The 13,969-nt window shown below is 50.1% G+C and overlaps 1 protein-coding gene across 3 annotated transcripts in view; it reads right to left on the minus strand.

Moving 5' to 3' along the window:
• LOC119147419 (syntaxin-binding protein 4-like) overlaps nt 1-13,969 on the minus strand; it is a 46,901-nt gene that overhangs the window by 11,419 nt on the left and 21,513 nt on the right. For all 3 annotated transcript variants that reach the window (XM_037386399.1, XM_037386398.1, XM_037386400.1), the window contains exons 6-11: nt 8,752-8,837; nt 7,861-7,981; nt 5,136-5,277; nt 4,834-4,940; nt 4,245-4,398; nt 2,536-2,608 (exon numbers count right to left, since the gene is read on the minus strand). In XM_037386399.1, coding sequence (XP_037242296.1) covers nt 2,536-2,608; nt 4,245-4,398; nt 4,834-4,940; nt 5,136-5,277; nt 7,861-7,981; nt 8,752-8,837 — 683 coding nt within the window. The remainder of the gene's footprint in view (nt 1-2,535; nt 2,609-4,244; nt 4,399-4,833; nt 4,941-5,135; nt 5,278-7,860; nt 7,982-8,751; nt 8,838-13,969) is intronic.

Below are 13,969 nucleotides of genomic sequence, written 5' to 3' on the forward strand. Positions count from 1 at the left end.
AAAAGCAAAATCTGCCTGGCTCTTGTTTTCTCTAATGGACTAAGCAAACCGAAACACAACATGTTATAAAATGCAGCCCTGGCCTTAATAGCACTCATGGGAAAGGGAACTGATGGATTAAAAGCAATGTGGGAGAACACTGGTGCAAGACTTTTTCCCTCCCCAAGACTGCAAAAAGCCTTGAACCCTTTTCCCTCAGTGGGGTAGGAAGGTTTTTCTGGGTAGAAGGAGCCACGTGCATCGTGAAGCAGACACAGAGGGAGAAAGAGGCAGGAACGGCAGGTGCTTTGCTGGTGAAAAGCTGCCATCAGACCAGAAGAGCCAGCTGCTGGCAGATGGCTCATCCTCACCAGCACCGCCTTCACAGCTGGAAGGGTGCAGAGCGAAAGCCCTGCTGCCATGCCCTGCCACCTGTGCTCCCCCAGCCCTGGAGGCAACCCCACCTTTTCCATTACAATTAAGCCTTGTCCATGAGGAAGTGTGACATTCCCCCGGAAGAGGGGTGCAGAAGGCATTACCCACCGGGAGCTCCCCTGCCGGACTCCAGCAGGGTCAGGGGTGCTGTGCCGGCACCCCCGCTGCCTGCCCACTCGCCGCTTGTCCTGCTTGCCCTCGGGCTGGCAGCCTACACCTGTGACAAAAGCCCTTCTCCTGCCAGTGGCACAGGATTTGCCCAGGTAGCAATTTCTTTCACCTTACTGGGACCCAATTGATATTACAGGAAGCTCTGTCTTGCCAAGCACTACTGCTCCTCCTGAACCCCCGAGCACTTCTCACCGCACGCCCACAGCCTGGGCAGGGACCCGGCGTGAGGAGGAGGCAGCGAGGAGCAGCGGAGGTGCTGCACAAATGTAATCCTCCTAATCCGGGTGTTCATCCACCCTCTAACACCAGCAGCTGGGAAGCAGCAAGAGGTAATAAGTGGGTTTGCTGGATCGGCCACCAACACTTTGCTCTCCAAGTTCAAGGGCAGAGCCATTACCCTTCCACGCATGGCTAATCAGGATTAGCTCCACGTGGCTTTGCTGTCAGCTCTGGCATGGAGATATCCAGGGCATCCACCAGACGCCCAGAGAGAGGCAGTCTCTGGCCCAAGCTCCAAGTCTGGCTGCTGCTCTTTCAGAGCCAGTTGTCTGTTTTCATGGATGACAACACTGACACAAAGCCTCCTCAGCATTTCACATTAAAAAAACTGCGTGAATTAAAATCCCCTAGCTAAATCAGGAAGCGATTAGGTCATTGCTATTTGCTGGATTGCCTACATGACCCAGGGCTTTGCTCCCTGTCACCAGGAGCTCTGGCTGTCGGTGGGGGCCACCTAAGAGCCTACCTGAGATCAAGGCTGCAGGGTGCTTGGGGCAGGGGGACAGAGCGAGGGCAGTCCCTGTCCCAGGGTCCCTGCAAGTGCAGAGCATGACAGGCGAAGGCTGGTGCCCGCTGAGCCTGCCCAAGGTGAGACGGGCACCCCTGGGAGCAGGGCACTGACGCACATCCAGCTCAGCACCGTCTCCTCCCTGTCTCTCCCACTAATCCCAGGTACAGACTAAACACAGTTTACCTCGCAATGCTCACTCTTAGCCTTCCAGATGGAAATTACAATGCAGCACAGGGATTCAGGAGCAGGGCCGGTGCCTCAGCAGCATGTGGGTGAGGAAGGGCTGTCTCGTGGCCGCGAGAATGACGGGCAGCGCTTGCTGGGGGCTCGCTGGGGGAAGCCCAGCTTTTCCTTGGGACAGGAGTAACCGTCACATCTTAGGGACATGGATGGGCTATCTGGCTGGAGGTCATCTCCCTGGACACTGGGTCATGGGGGTTACTGAGGTTTCCTGTGATCCCTAAGGGACCTGTGAAGCTGCAGAGTGGTTTGAGTTCACCCCCCATTGCTGCCATCATACCGAGTGAACAGAGTGGCTCTCTCCCACAAGAGGTGGAGGACTCAGAGCACAGAGAGAAAACACAGCAGGGAAACATATTGCAAAAAGTGAAGCTTGGCTGTAGAGAGAAATCTAACTTAATCACATCTATAAGCAGTTTCCCAGTTTGACCAACTGAGGGCATCCTTAATGCCTGTATAATGCCCAGAGTTGCTGTGTACATTATAATTATCATTATTTGATTTCTTTTATACTGTGTCTCCGAGGACCACCCATTCCCATCAGAAGGGAACGTCATCTGCAGTGAGTGAGCCTTGCAGTCTGACATGATCTTTGCATGTGTGCAAAGACACTGCTGCAAATGAATCACAGGCTGCGAATGGAAGAAGCTGTTTCCCATGGAATACCTTGGTCCTCTGAATGCCTTGGCAAAGAAATTTGCTACTACGGACAAACATGGACATAATTACTATCCATTGAGTAAGCCAAGCTGCTGTCTTCCCTCTCTCCCAGCAGGCTGAGTCTCACTGTCACCCCATTAGATTCCACTACAGCAATATGAACACTGATCAAACTTAATTTCACTGGTCACCCTCAGCACCGAGGAGCCAAGGCTGTGTTTGCCACCCCCCGAAAGAAAAAAAGTTAGCAGGACTCTTACCTGAGACAGTAAGCTCGGGTGGGCAAATGTCCGGTGACAAAGAAAGCACAGGGAAATTATTTTCATGTCTATTCTAGAAAAACAAGACAAAACAGCACAGATGGTTGCTAAGCAGAATCTGTTGGTGTAAATAAAGAGCAGAAGATTTAGGTGTTCAAGAGAGAGTAACCCATCTGGCCCATAAAGAGCAAAGGCACCACGTACACCCCTTGTGCAGATGGGCCAAAAGAGGCTCCAGAAGTTTCTCTGGGAGGACTCGGCACAGGCGCATTCCTGAGCCATCTCAAAATCTCTGGTCACCCATAGAAAAATGAGTTTGTCATTACCGTAATTGTGATTGAGAGCTGGGGATTAATTTGACCTTGTACAGTTTCTCCATAGAGGTTCTCCTAAAGCTCTGCATCCAACCCCCCAGCGAAGTCCTGGGTCTGAGTGCAGCCAGTTGTGTTATTTACCCAAAATACGTAACTATCACAGTGAGCATGGCAGGAAGGTGAGAGCAGTGCATACCCCTTCTTAAGTGCCAGGTCATGGGTGAAAGCACAAGCAAGAGAGAAAAATAGAGTCACAGGGTAGATAGGCTGAGCACCACTGAGACAGCGCTTCCACAGCTGGGAACGTCACTGCAGCGAGGGGCACAGGACTGGTGCTGAGGGCATACAGGCAGGTAGCATGGGCGCCTGAGCAAGCTTTCCCTAGCGTGGATGCCCAGACCTCATTAGAAGTCCCATCTTTTAGCAGCAAAGTGAGGAAAGGAGCAATTTAATTCCAGACGGCAGTGTGATTTTATATAGGTGTGCAACATTACAGGAGCACAGGTTCTGCTGGATGGTGAAGGATTAACTATACTGCTCGGCTCTGCGTATATGGGCTAAGGCTGCCTTTCATAACCACGTCTCCAGCCTGGTACACCCAAAAGCAACATGCATATGACACGCTTGCAAGCCCATCTCTCCACAGGGTCTGGAAACAAAGATGTTTTGTGAATGATGCTCTGTGAAAAGAACATCCATCCAGCCTTCCCTAAAGGAAGTTTACGTAGAAGAGGGCAGGAGATACACCTGGCATTGCACCCGTCCAGGAGAGGAGCAACAAATGCACCGAATCCAACCACAGACCTAAATTATTGCAAGGGTGGTGTGGTTAAATCCTGTCTCACCACACACAGCTCGAGCACTCGTCTCTGCAAACACAACATGGAGCTAGGCTGCACGGGAAGAACGAGCCTGGCTTATCATTAGACTGGTGAAGAACAGAAACAGGCTGCTTAGGAACACTGCAGATTCATCCTCATCAGAGGTCTTTAAGAACAAAGAGTTGTTCCTGCCTTTGAGTAGGAGACTAGATCAAACTGACTCCTGAGATCCCTTCCAGCTCTATGACTGGTATTGAATGAGATGCAGGTTGCTATCCACAGAAGGGTTTTGTTTTTTTAAAACCAGAGACTTCTAAAACAGGTCTGAATGCAGGCCCTGGAGAAGAAACTCCTCTCATTACCTCCACAGATCCTTCGCTGTCTCAAACCCAAGACAGAAGAAACGATATTTCAGATTGAAAATACCTGGCTGCCAAACAGGGCTACATACATCAGCGCTACAGACTTTCCATCATCCAGAAGGACTGCCATGGAGTCCCTAAAGAAGAGTTTTCTGATCAAAGAAAGATTGCAGAACTAATGTTTGTGTTCTTAGATATGAACTTCCACTTACCTCTGGGGACCTCACGTGGACCTTCAGTCTGCAGGAACTCAGACCGTTTCCCACAGCCTTTGGAGGTGGTGATGGGATGTTGTTATGAACTGGCAGTCCGGGATGCAACCGCCCCCTTCCAGGAATAAAGGCCACTTCTGTGTTTCCCTCGTGTCTTAAACAAGAAACACAGAACATTTTATTAACAAAAAAAAAAAAAAAAAAAAAGGCACAAATTTTCAGACCTTCCATGCTTGTGGCTCTTTCTCTAGGATCATCTCACTTGAGTCCATGTGGCCCACACCAGTGTAGCTGGGTTTCCACCAGCTGCGTTGCTTGTTCGAACTCCAGTTCTGTTGCAGAACTCTGCTAGGCAGTGACAGGGGATGTTCACAAGGACCAGAACATTGGGAAGGTCTGGATTACACTTCAGGATGATCCATGCATTCAAGATTTCCTTATATGACCACCTATCAGGACCATCTTGAAGCACCATTTAGGACTGATAAGCCTCATGCTTCTTGAAGCCAAGCATTGGTATGACATGCAGGGTTTCTGCCTAAGACTCAAGAGCACAGTGATGATGACAGGAGAGGTGTTCTATGCCTACCTGAATTTGGCTTTTGCAATTATTTTTCTGGCCTCTTCATGTGTGCTGCCCACCAAAGAATCTTTATTGATAGCGATTAGTTGGTCACCAGGTCGGAGCCGACCATCCTAAACAAAGAAGGAGAAAGTCTCAATGTTGGGAAGGAATCTCTCTCTGCCCAAAGCCTTCTCCTGCAACACTAAATCTCATTAGTCTGTGCAATTTGTTATTAATCTGTTCTTAGAAAAGCTGCTTCAGAACAGCTACAGCCTCTAGGAGGGGTCCCCACAACGAAGTCACTGAGGGTCTCCACGCTGACTTACCTTGTAACAGTCACCATCTGGCATAAGCTCTTGAACATAAATCATGGGGCCGTCAGGCCTGTTGGATCCACCACTGATTGTCAGTCCCAAGCCAGAGGAGTTTGCGATGGAAATGCTCTGGATTCCTGATTCAATGGAGTAGCTGCAAGGGAGAGGTGTTAGCAGGTGACTCAAGGTGATCTGGTTGATTTTCCCATGTCGCTGAACAAACTCTGCCTGGCTTTCTTTCCCTGCACGATCCTTCTAACTTCTCCCAAACTTCTCTGCCTCTGCATCTTTTCTTCCACCCAACCTTGGAAAGAGGAGCTGAGGACCCCCATTCTCAGCAGACACTCTTCAGCATTACAAAGGCGACTGGGCTGAATAATTCCAAATACTGGGGAATACTTGTTTGCACTTAGAAAATAAAGAGAGAAGAAACTAATGGCTTAACCAGAATATATTTGACATTTTCAGGTTTTATAGCCAAAAGCACACAAAGGATCGATGTGGTTATTGTTTTAATCCAGCTAAATCACCAGACAGCAATTTACAGCTTGGCCAGCCTCAGAGCGAAGCTCAGCATACACAGCTGACTATGTCTGAATCGAGGTTTGGACTCAAAATCTTGCAAGATGCCCTAAGAGATGAGCCCTTAAGCACCTTCACAGCAATACCCGCCTCACTGTGATTTGCTTCTGTGCCAGTGCTACAGACAACTTGCCCAGTCAGGGATGGACTGCAACTGGAGCAGTTATAAGGCTGGACCCTACCCTGGAGGAGCTGCCTGCAAGGCAGGGCTCAGCAGGACACCAAGACCAGGCACAGCGGGGGGCTCCACGCTGGGAGGGGGCTGTGCAATTGCAGTGTTTGTGGGAGCAGGGATTTCACTGATCACCCATGGGCTGGGGGGCAGCGCTGCGACAGGGAGGTTTGGGGGAAGGATTCAGTGGGATGTGAGGGTCAGTGAGTCTTTTCCTCCTCATGGGCTGGGTGCAGCTGGATTTTCTCCTTTTCAGTTTTTTTCCATAGCAGCCAGTCACCAAACATTCTGCAATCTCTGGTGCTCATGTTATCTGATAATTTAAGACCCAAGGATAGCTGTGCATCCCATGGCTCATGGTGGCACCAGCACGTAACCGCCCTGTGCTCCCCAGCAGCACCATCCCCAGCAGTCAGACACCCCAGTGACAGTGCAGGGTGCTGCCAGCACCCCCCAGCCTGGCAGGGCCCCCTCAAAGAGCCAGCTGGCCTTGTGGAGGAAAGGGACTGCATTCCTGCAGCATACGTCTTAATCTCATGAAAAAACATCGCTCTGAGAAATACTTCAGGAAAACGATATCAGTGAAGGTAGCATTAAATGCCTCCGTTCAAATCAAAGTCTCAGACACTATCTGTGGTGAGAGTAAATCGTATCTGAGTCCCGTTGCTCAGTGGGATGGCTCAAGTGATGATGAGAGGCCACAACCTGGGGACAACCTGCCATGAGCAGAAGGGACAGCAGCCACACGCATGAAAGGACCCCTGGCCCAAATGACATCTCTGCAGCTGACCACCAAGGCTCAGCTGCGATCAATGGTCCCTGGTTTCAAATGGCTTGTGCTGCTCACAGGAGAAGACCACAGGGGCCTGGCACTAGCACGGGGACAAGTAGAACATGGCACAGCATGGCAGTGCTGAGCCAGGAGGCCACCGGACCAGGTCCCCTCTAGCCTATGTTGCAGCCTGGAGCGGGTTAACAGCAGAGCAAGGGTGTCTAGCTCATCCAAACCAAACCAGCTGCCAAGTAGATGAGCTGGCCTCTCCTCTGTAAGGGTCTCTCACTCCATGCAAGCAGCTTAAAGCTCTGGTGCCAAATATTTGTCCTCTGCAAATCCCTAATAAGCTGGTATTTAGCAAGAGGATTTACTGGTTCTGCAGCGAGGGCTGATTCTCTTACAGGCGACTTGGCTTGTTTATGCTGGCAAAAGAAGGAAAGCTGCAAGCCCCGGGGACAAATGGTCCCAGCTCCATGACTGCTAACACCCTTCGAGCTGTCCCTCTTGAGAAGGGCAACCCCAAGCACCCTGGAGACGAGACTCCGCAGAAAAACAAGCTCTGCCTGTCCAAACCCTGACCCTGTGAAGTATGAAAGGGACAGATGACCACATGAAAACACATGCTCCAGGAGACACTCTGGAGACAAAAGGATGCGGTGTCTGTAGGCAACCGCTGCTGACACCAAAGCAAAAGGCGTCAGGAGCGTTTGCATTGAGAGGGCAGCACCTGTGCTCTTGTTCCACAATGTCACCGTGCCAGGAGCAGGGCAATAGACACCAGACTCCTGAAACACCTTCCAAAAGCAGCGCTGGCCTGAAGCACGCCGCCCATGACGTGGGCTGTAAAGGTGATGTGCAGGATGCTCTCAGCAGGCTGCAAGCCACGGCTTCCCCCCCGGTTTCAGAGGGGAGGAAGAGGGGCAGCTGCGTGGCTGGCTGAGCAGATTGCAGACTGCCTCAGCGGGGGACATTTTCAGTTCTTGGGAACAGGCTTCCCAGGAACAGTCAAGACACCGCTACAATGAGGACTTCTAGAAGACGCTGTGGTCTCTTAGCCATTGTGGTGATAGAACAGTGTAGAGGACATACGGATGGAACAAAGTTCTTCAAGCACTGGAGTTATTTACTGGATGTACCCCTAAGAGTGTTAGATGGTTGGTGGCATCTTCATGACCGACCAAGGGCAGCCCCACGCGACCTCTACGTACTGTGCATGAGGGGGGTGCGCCGGGTTCCCGATGAAGGGGCCGTGGGAATTGGCGGGGCTCAGCAGCAGCGGGCTCTGGGAGCGCGAGGAGGAGCCCGAGGAGGTACTTTCCAGGTATCGACCTGAACAGCAAAGTCAGAGAATGTAAATACTCCAGCATCACCCGCCCCCCAACTCTGCCACTGAGAGCTGGCACTGTTTTCCTAGGTTTTTTGGGAAAACCCCATGGTAGTTAAGGGCATCAGTATATTGCTCGTGGAGAGGAAACATTCAGCCTCCTTGACACAATTCCAGCATGGGACTGTCACCCTTCTGCCAGCCCCACGTAGCTCTGCCATAGGGGAAGGGTTGGCAGCTTTCTGGTGGGATGCCAAGCCAGCGGGACAGCTGCTTTCCCCATGCGTACGTGATTTGATGCACTGGCACCTCACTTAGGTTAACTTTGTTGCATCTCATTAAAAATTTCCCATTTGCAAATGAAAAGTAATGGTCACTGAAACGCTCTGAAATCCATAGCAGAAAGCTGCACCTGCAGAGACGGGTACTGGTGGGTTTACCTGACCAGCACGTCAGCTAAGCAGAGTCTGGGGATCTGGGGTGTGGTTGTGACCCCAACTCAATTCTGCCTTGCTCCCCCTGAGGGGGCTGGCTGGGTGCTTTGCTTTGTGCTTGCTCTGTGCAGGCAGGACTGGCCGTGCCGGCTGCTCTGCACCTGGGGACACGCTGAGTGCTTGCAGTAAGGACAAGCAGGACTTCTCTTCCTTTAAACCTCCACCCAAACACCTACACAAATCCAATCAGAACTCCTTCAAAATAACACTGGGATAAAGAAAACTCTCAGCAGAGAGAGAGGGGCTTTTGGTTCCCCCCCAAGGCATGCTGAGCTACTCACTGCCACCATGCAGGATCGGCGAGCTCCGCGCTGAGCCGGTGTTGCTCTGGGAGCCGAACTTCTCCAGCAGCTCAGAGAACTCTCTCCTGGAAACAAAACATAGCACAGTCAGCTGCTGCTCAAAACTATTCTCCATCCAATCACATGGCAACGGTGCCTCTGATGGCAGTGACTTACTACCAAGTCCATAGGGCCAGTGCCCTCCAGCAATGGGGAGCAGATGGAGCTTCCTCAAGCATGAGGGTAACCCCCCTGGTTTCAACAGGTTATGCAAGGCTTAAGGTCAATAACCAACCTCATGGCAGTGCAGCTTTCCTGCAATGGGCCAGAGCTTCCGTGTGCTTCTTCCCTGCCCTGGAAAGTGTTGAGGGCAAACATGGGCAAGGGGAGCTGGGAGGGGATGCACGGGCAGGCACTAGTGCTGGGGACTGTCCTTCCTGCGAGGGGGCAGACGAGCACAGGAGCCCTGCCTTGCACCCCTGCCGTGTGGGCCCTCCTGGGAATCAGCTGGAATAATTTCAGCTCCAACTATAAAGCTCAGAAGTTCTGACTGCACAAATTAAACAGGCTGTCAGAAGGAGCTGTAACTATGCAAACATAAAACAAAAATGCTTGGCCTATTTGTGACTCCTTCTAGAATAGTTAAATATAGATTTTTCTCTCTTTTTTTCTCCTCCTTTCCTAGACAGAAAGCAGCTCCTGCTAAAGGTGGGAGATGGCTTCTGGAGCACATGCAAAAGCAGCAGCCTGCTCTCTGAATTCATCCGTGGTGATGTCCTCCGTAAACATCACACGCCTAAGATGAACTCTGGGAGCGTGAGACCTTAACAAAGAGTTGCACACACAACACCAAGCATGCTGGGGCAGCACAGGCTTCTCTGCTCTTCCCAGCAGCTCATGGCTGCAGATGCTGAACCAGCAGGCACACACTAAAGTTACAGGTATCAGGATGAGAAGGGCTTGTCAGTAAATTCAGGAACAGGGAGGAATGGCAGTCCACAAACATTTAGCAACATCCCTCCATCTTGAGGTAACCCCCCCTGCTTGCTACATCTGTGGATGAGATTCCTTTGCTCTCTGCAAAGCAATCTCATCCACAGCATCCCCCAGAAAGCTGGCTCAGTGCCCAAGTGCCTTCATTAATGTTTTGCTTCCAGGTTGAGTGTGACCACCACATAACAACCCGAGCACATTGAGTCCTTGATGAACTGTAACTGCCTGTACACAGCAGGAGAATTGCTTCGCGACCTTCCTTTTGCTAAGTATAACATCTTGAGTTTTTAAACCCCATTAAGAAGCACCATTAACCATGTTTACCAGCTCCTGCATCATTTCTGTAACCCTTCTTTGAACTCCCATGAGGCTCTCTCTCATCCTTCTGGATGAGGAGGCATGGAAAGGGGATGCCACAGTCCAGCATCAGCCTCCTGCGCCCATCCCTGCCACACCGGCTCTTCGCTCCCAGGAGCGTGCTGTCCCTCTGTGACTGCGTGGTCCTCTTCCTTCATAACCCAACACTACCTGACCAATCCAAACTTTTGGCAGAGAGAAAGGCTTCAAGGATGACTAATTTGTTACACGTGTCATTAAATAAGCAGCCAGGCAATGGGGAGAGACCCTGAAAGTGCTGTTTCTGTGGCCGCGGTAACAATATTAGATGTCCGCTTTGAAGGCACGAGGGAATCCCCATGGGAAAGTGCCTTCTTGATGTTGTAGCCACGGGAAAAGCCTGGTTATGAGCGGCTAGCTCTCAGACTTGACAGTCAGACAAGCTCAAGACATAAATCTGTAGGAAACCAACCACAGCAAAGTTTCCTCAGTGAGGAGACTGCCCTTACACACAAGCAGACGTTGTGTCATCTGCGTACTTTACCGGGACAGATGTTCTATATTATTGGCTAGATTAGAGTCAACAATATTAAATGATGAATGAATCATCAGCTCCTTAGGTTCCTGCTGGAAATGCTCTCAGTAATTTACATCTTCCCATTAACAACCAGCTCATTAACAAACTTCAAAGACCAGCGCCTGCCTTATCTAATATTGCCATCAAATGTACGCCTTATTCATTCCATTTAACGCTAATTTTAAACCCCTCACACAATGCTTAGTGGAATGCCTTGGTGAATCCCAGTACTTTGCACCAACACTATTGTCTTTATCAACTAAACCCAGGACCTTAAAAAAAGACAACTACTTTGTTCAGAAACCCGACTTTCCACAAAACTGTTTTAACAGGCAGTTTCATAGCACTGGACACTAAAACATACGTAACAGCACTGAGAAAGTGAAAGGACAGCTTAGCTCCTATAGCAGTAGGACAGTGGTTTGCTGCTCTGGGGTTCTCTAGGTTAAGCCTTGGATGGATCTTACCTTAGCAGAATTTTTCTAGCTTTCCAGTAAAGCCTCTGTATTCCTGTAGGTGATTCACTGGTAACTCATGCAGCGATGGCCTTTATCCCTCCTTGACCTATTGCAATGGCAGGTCTAACCTGCTGGAAGCTAACGTATTATTTCCACTGGTTACCAAGCCATCAGCATCTGGGGTTTTGTTTTGGGCTGGGTGTTCCTGTGGTCATCCATTGTTACATTTTCCTCAGATAATAATCCATCAGAGCATAACACAGGCTATGAACTTAAAACAATGGCTAAAAAACTCTTAGTCAATGCAAATGCAACTAGTCTGGCAGCTCTCAAGCTCTTTAAACCGTGCTAAACAATGCAAACCCAATCACCGATCCGTGCTGTCAAACTCTCAGCAAGGGCATATATAACCTGAGCGTTCTTTGTTGTTGTTTATTTCATGTCGTTAAGCTCATCCACAAAGGACTATTTATCATTATTTGCTCAGGAACCTGAACAATGAGCTCCGAGCCCAGGGCTGCTTTGCAAGCCCAGCTCCAGCCCAGCCACTTGCTGTAGGGACGATGTGACTAAAGGCTACGTCACACGCCGCTGTCCCAGCTCCTGCTTTGTTGGTCAATACGGCAAGCCCCAGTCCCACCAAGGACATAAACACATGACTAACTTGAAGCATACGCTTATCCCAGCAGCCAGCAATACACTTTCTGGTGTCAGTCTCCTGAGAATTAATTTTGTGCTCAGTGCTGTATTTGAAGGAACTTGCAAGTGGGCAGATGATGCCCAAACATTGCCGATTAATGAACGAGTACACTGAAGGAATGCCAACAGGTCTTTGCTTTGCGCTTTCGGACACCAAGAGACTTCAGAAGATGTCTTTAATATTTAAAATTTGACCCTTACTAAAACATTCTCAATTACCAGGTGCCTGCAGGAGTAGGATGCTCAGCTTTATTTAAAAAAAAATAATTCATGGGGTTGTATTAGGTGAAAAGTTCATTTTAGCAATCCCTTCTCCAGCTTCTTTTCATTAGGACACAGACACTGGAGGATCCCTGTGACAGAGCGTGGACCTGCACAGTCTTCAGCCAGCCCCACAGCATCGGGTGGGATAATGGGGTTTGCTGGCAGCAGCCAGCTGTAGGCTGACTTTGCTACAGATTAAGCAGCGGCAGGGTCAATCTTCCTGCAGAATATTGTTGTTTTATCTCATAATACCTTTTTGTCCTGCCCTTTTGCTCTTGGGAGAACAAAGGGTGAATCCTACATCAAAGGTTATGTGAGACCACGGTGGCTGGAAACCTCAGCTCTGTGCCACAGCTGGGGAAGAAAGAGGAGCCTGTGACACCTGATAAATCAATAGCTTGTCTCAAAAATCCCAAAGCCTGCAGGTCAGCAGGAATCGCGAACCCAAAGCACTGCAGAAGCGTCACAAAAGCAGATTTTCTCGCTCCCAGCTCGCAGCAGCTGCAGCATTGCCACAGCTGTCTGGGTGGGATGATGCTCTGGAGCAGCAGCTCCGGCACAGAGCCCAGGTCCGTCCTGGCACACCCCGAGCTGTGAGCCCTCCTGCGCTGGCTGTGCGGGGCAGCACATCGCGCCGCTGCTGGGCTTTGCTTTTCCATTAATGCCTAGGAAGCAGTGACATGCAGAGGTGCACCTCAGCTCCTATGTAAGGATGTGTGTTGTTCCCCAAGGAGCAGCCAACGATGCTGGGACACTCCAGGCTTGCCAGGTTAGCCCCAGCACTGCCTTCTAGTTTAGCACCAAGTGCTGGGATGAACAAACCCGTGGGCTGAGCTGCCACTGTCACACGCAGGGCTCACAGGGAAAAAGGGATTGCCTTGCATTGGCACCAGGCTGGGCACGAGCGCCGGCGGCAGCCTCTCTGCCGATTCTGGGTATTGGTTGTGCACTGGCAGAAAAGCAGAGTACTGCCCTCACCGCTCGTTGTGCAAGCCCTTTTAATGCAACAACCCATTTCCACCAAGATGACTGCGCATATCATGCGAAGATGCAATGTATTTAGCATTTTATCATGCGAATACTAGGAGGTGCAGCACAAACTGGCTTTCTCACAGTGATAAACCTGAAAGACCAGGATGATATCTGTGCAACGCAGAGAAACAAGGAACTATTGTAACTTTCAGGCTGAGAATGAATAAACAATAATTATGTGTATGCAATAAAATTACGCTCATTAGCTAAAGATGAGCACAGACGAAAATCAGATCCAGCCATCATCCAAACCCAGTGTGTCCAGCTCTAAATCTGAATTTTCTGCTTTAAGCCCTTACATTATTGCCGCTCTCTGCAGCATGTCTGATGCGACAGGCTGAAAACATGCATCTTATACGCGCCAGGACTGAATTCCATTAAGAGCACAGGTAATTTGGGCCTATAATTAACTCCAGGGACAAATAATAGCGTTTATGAGTCAAATTCACCTGAGGGCAACCACAACAAAATGCTACTCAGCTGAGTCATTGGGAAAATTGGCAGGCAGGTTGGATTGCCTTCCAAACCCATTACATTTCCTCCTCCAGCGTTTATGAAGATGACCTGCATGCGAGTATCTGCAAACACACTGAATTACGCTCCTCCCCGCGCCTTCCTGCAGTTTTCACATCTCATGAGCCGCTTGGCCAGGCAGTGGGAAGGTGTGAGGCTGCCCTCAGCCCACGGGAGCTGACGGGGTGGCGTCTCCATGGGTATCCCCTCCGGAGCCGACGGCCCCTGGGAAGTCAAAGTGCCTGCTTCAGCCCAGACAGAGGGCTGTCGGCTCACCCACACTCAAGGACAGATTTAAAAGATAATAGAGCATCAATAAAATAAAGACAAAACTAAAAAGCAGAAA

Source organism: Falco rusticolus, chromosome 4, assembly GCF_015220075.1.
Source record: "Falco rusticolus isolate bFalRus1 chromosome 4, bFalRus1.pri, whole genome shotgun sequence".
Taxonomy (NCBI): domain Eukaryota; kingdom Metazoa; phylum Chordata; class Aves; order Falconiformes; family Falconidae; genus Falco; species Falco rusticolus.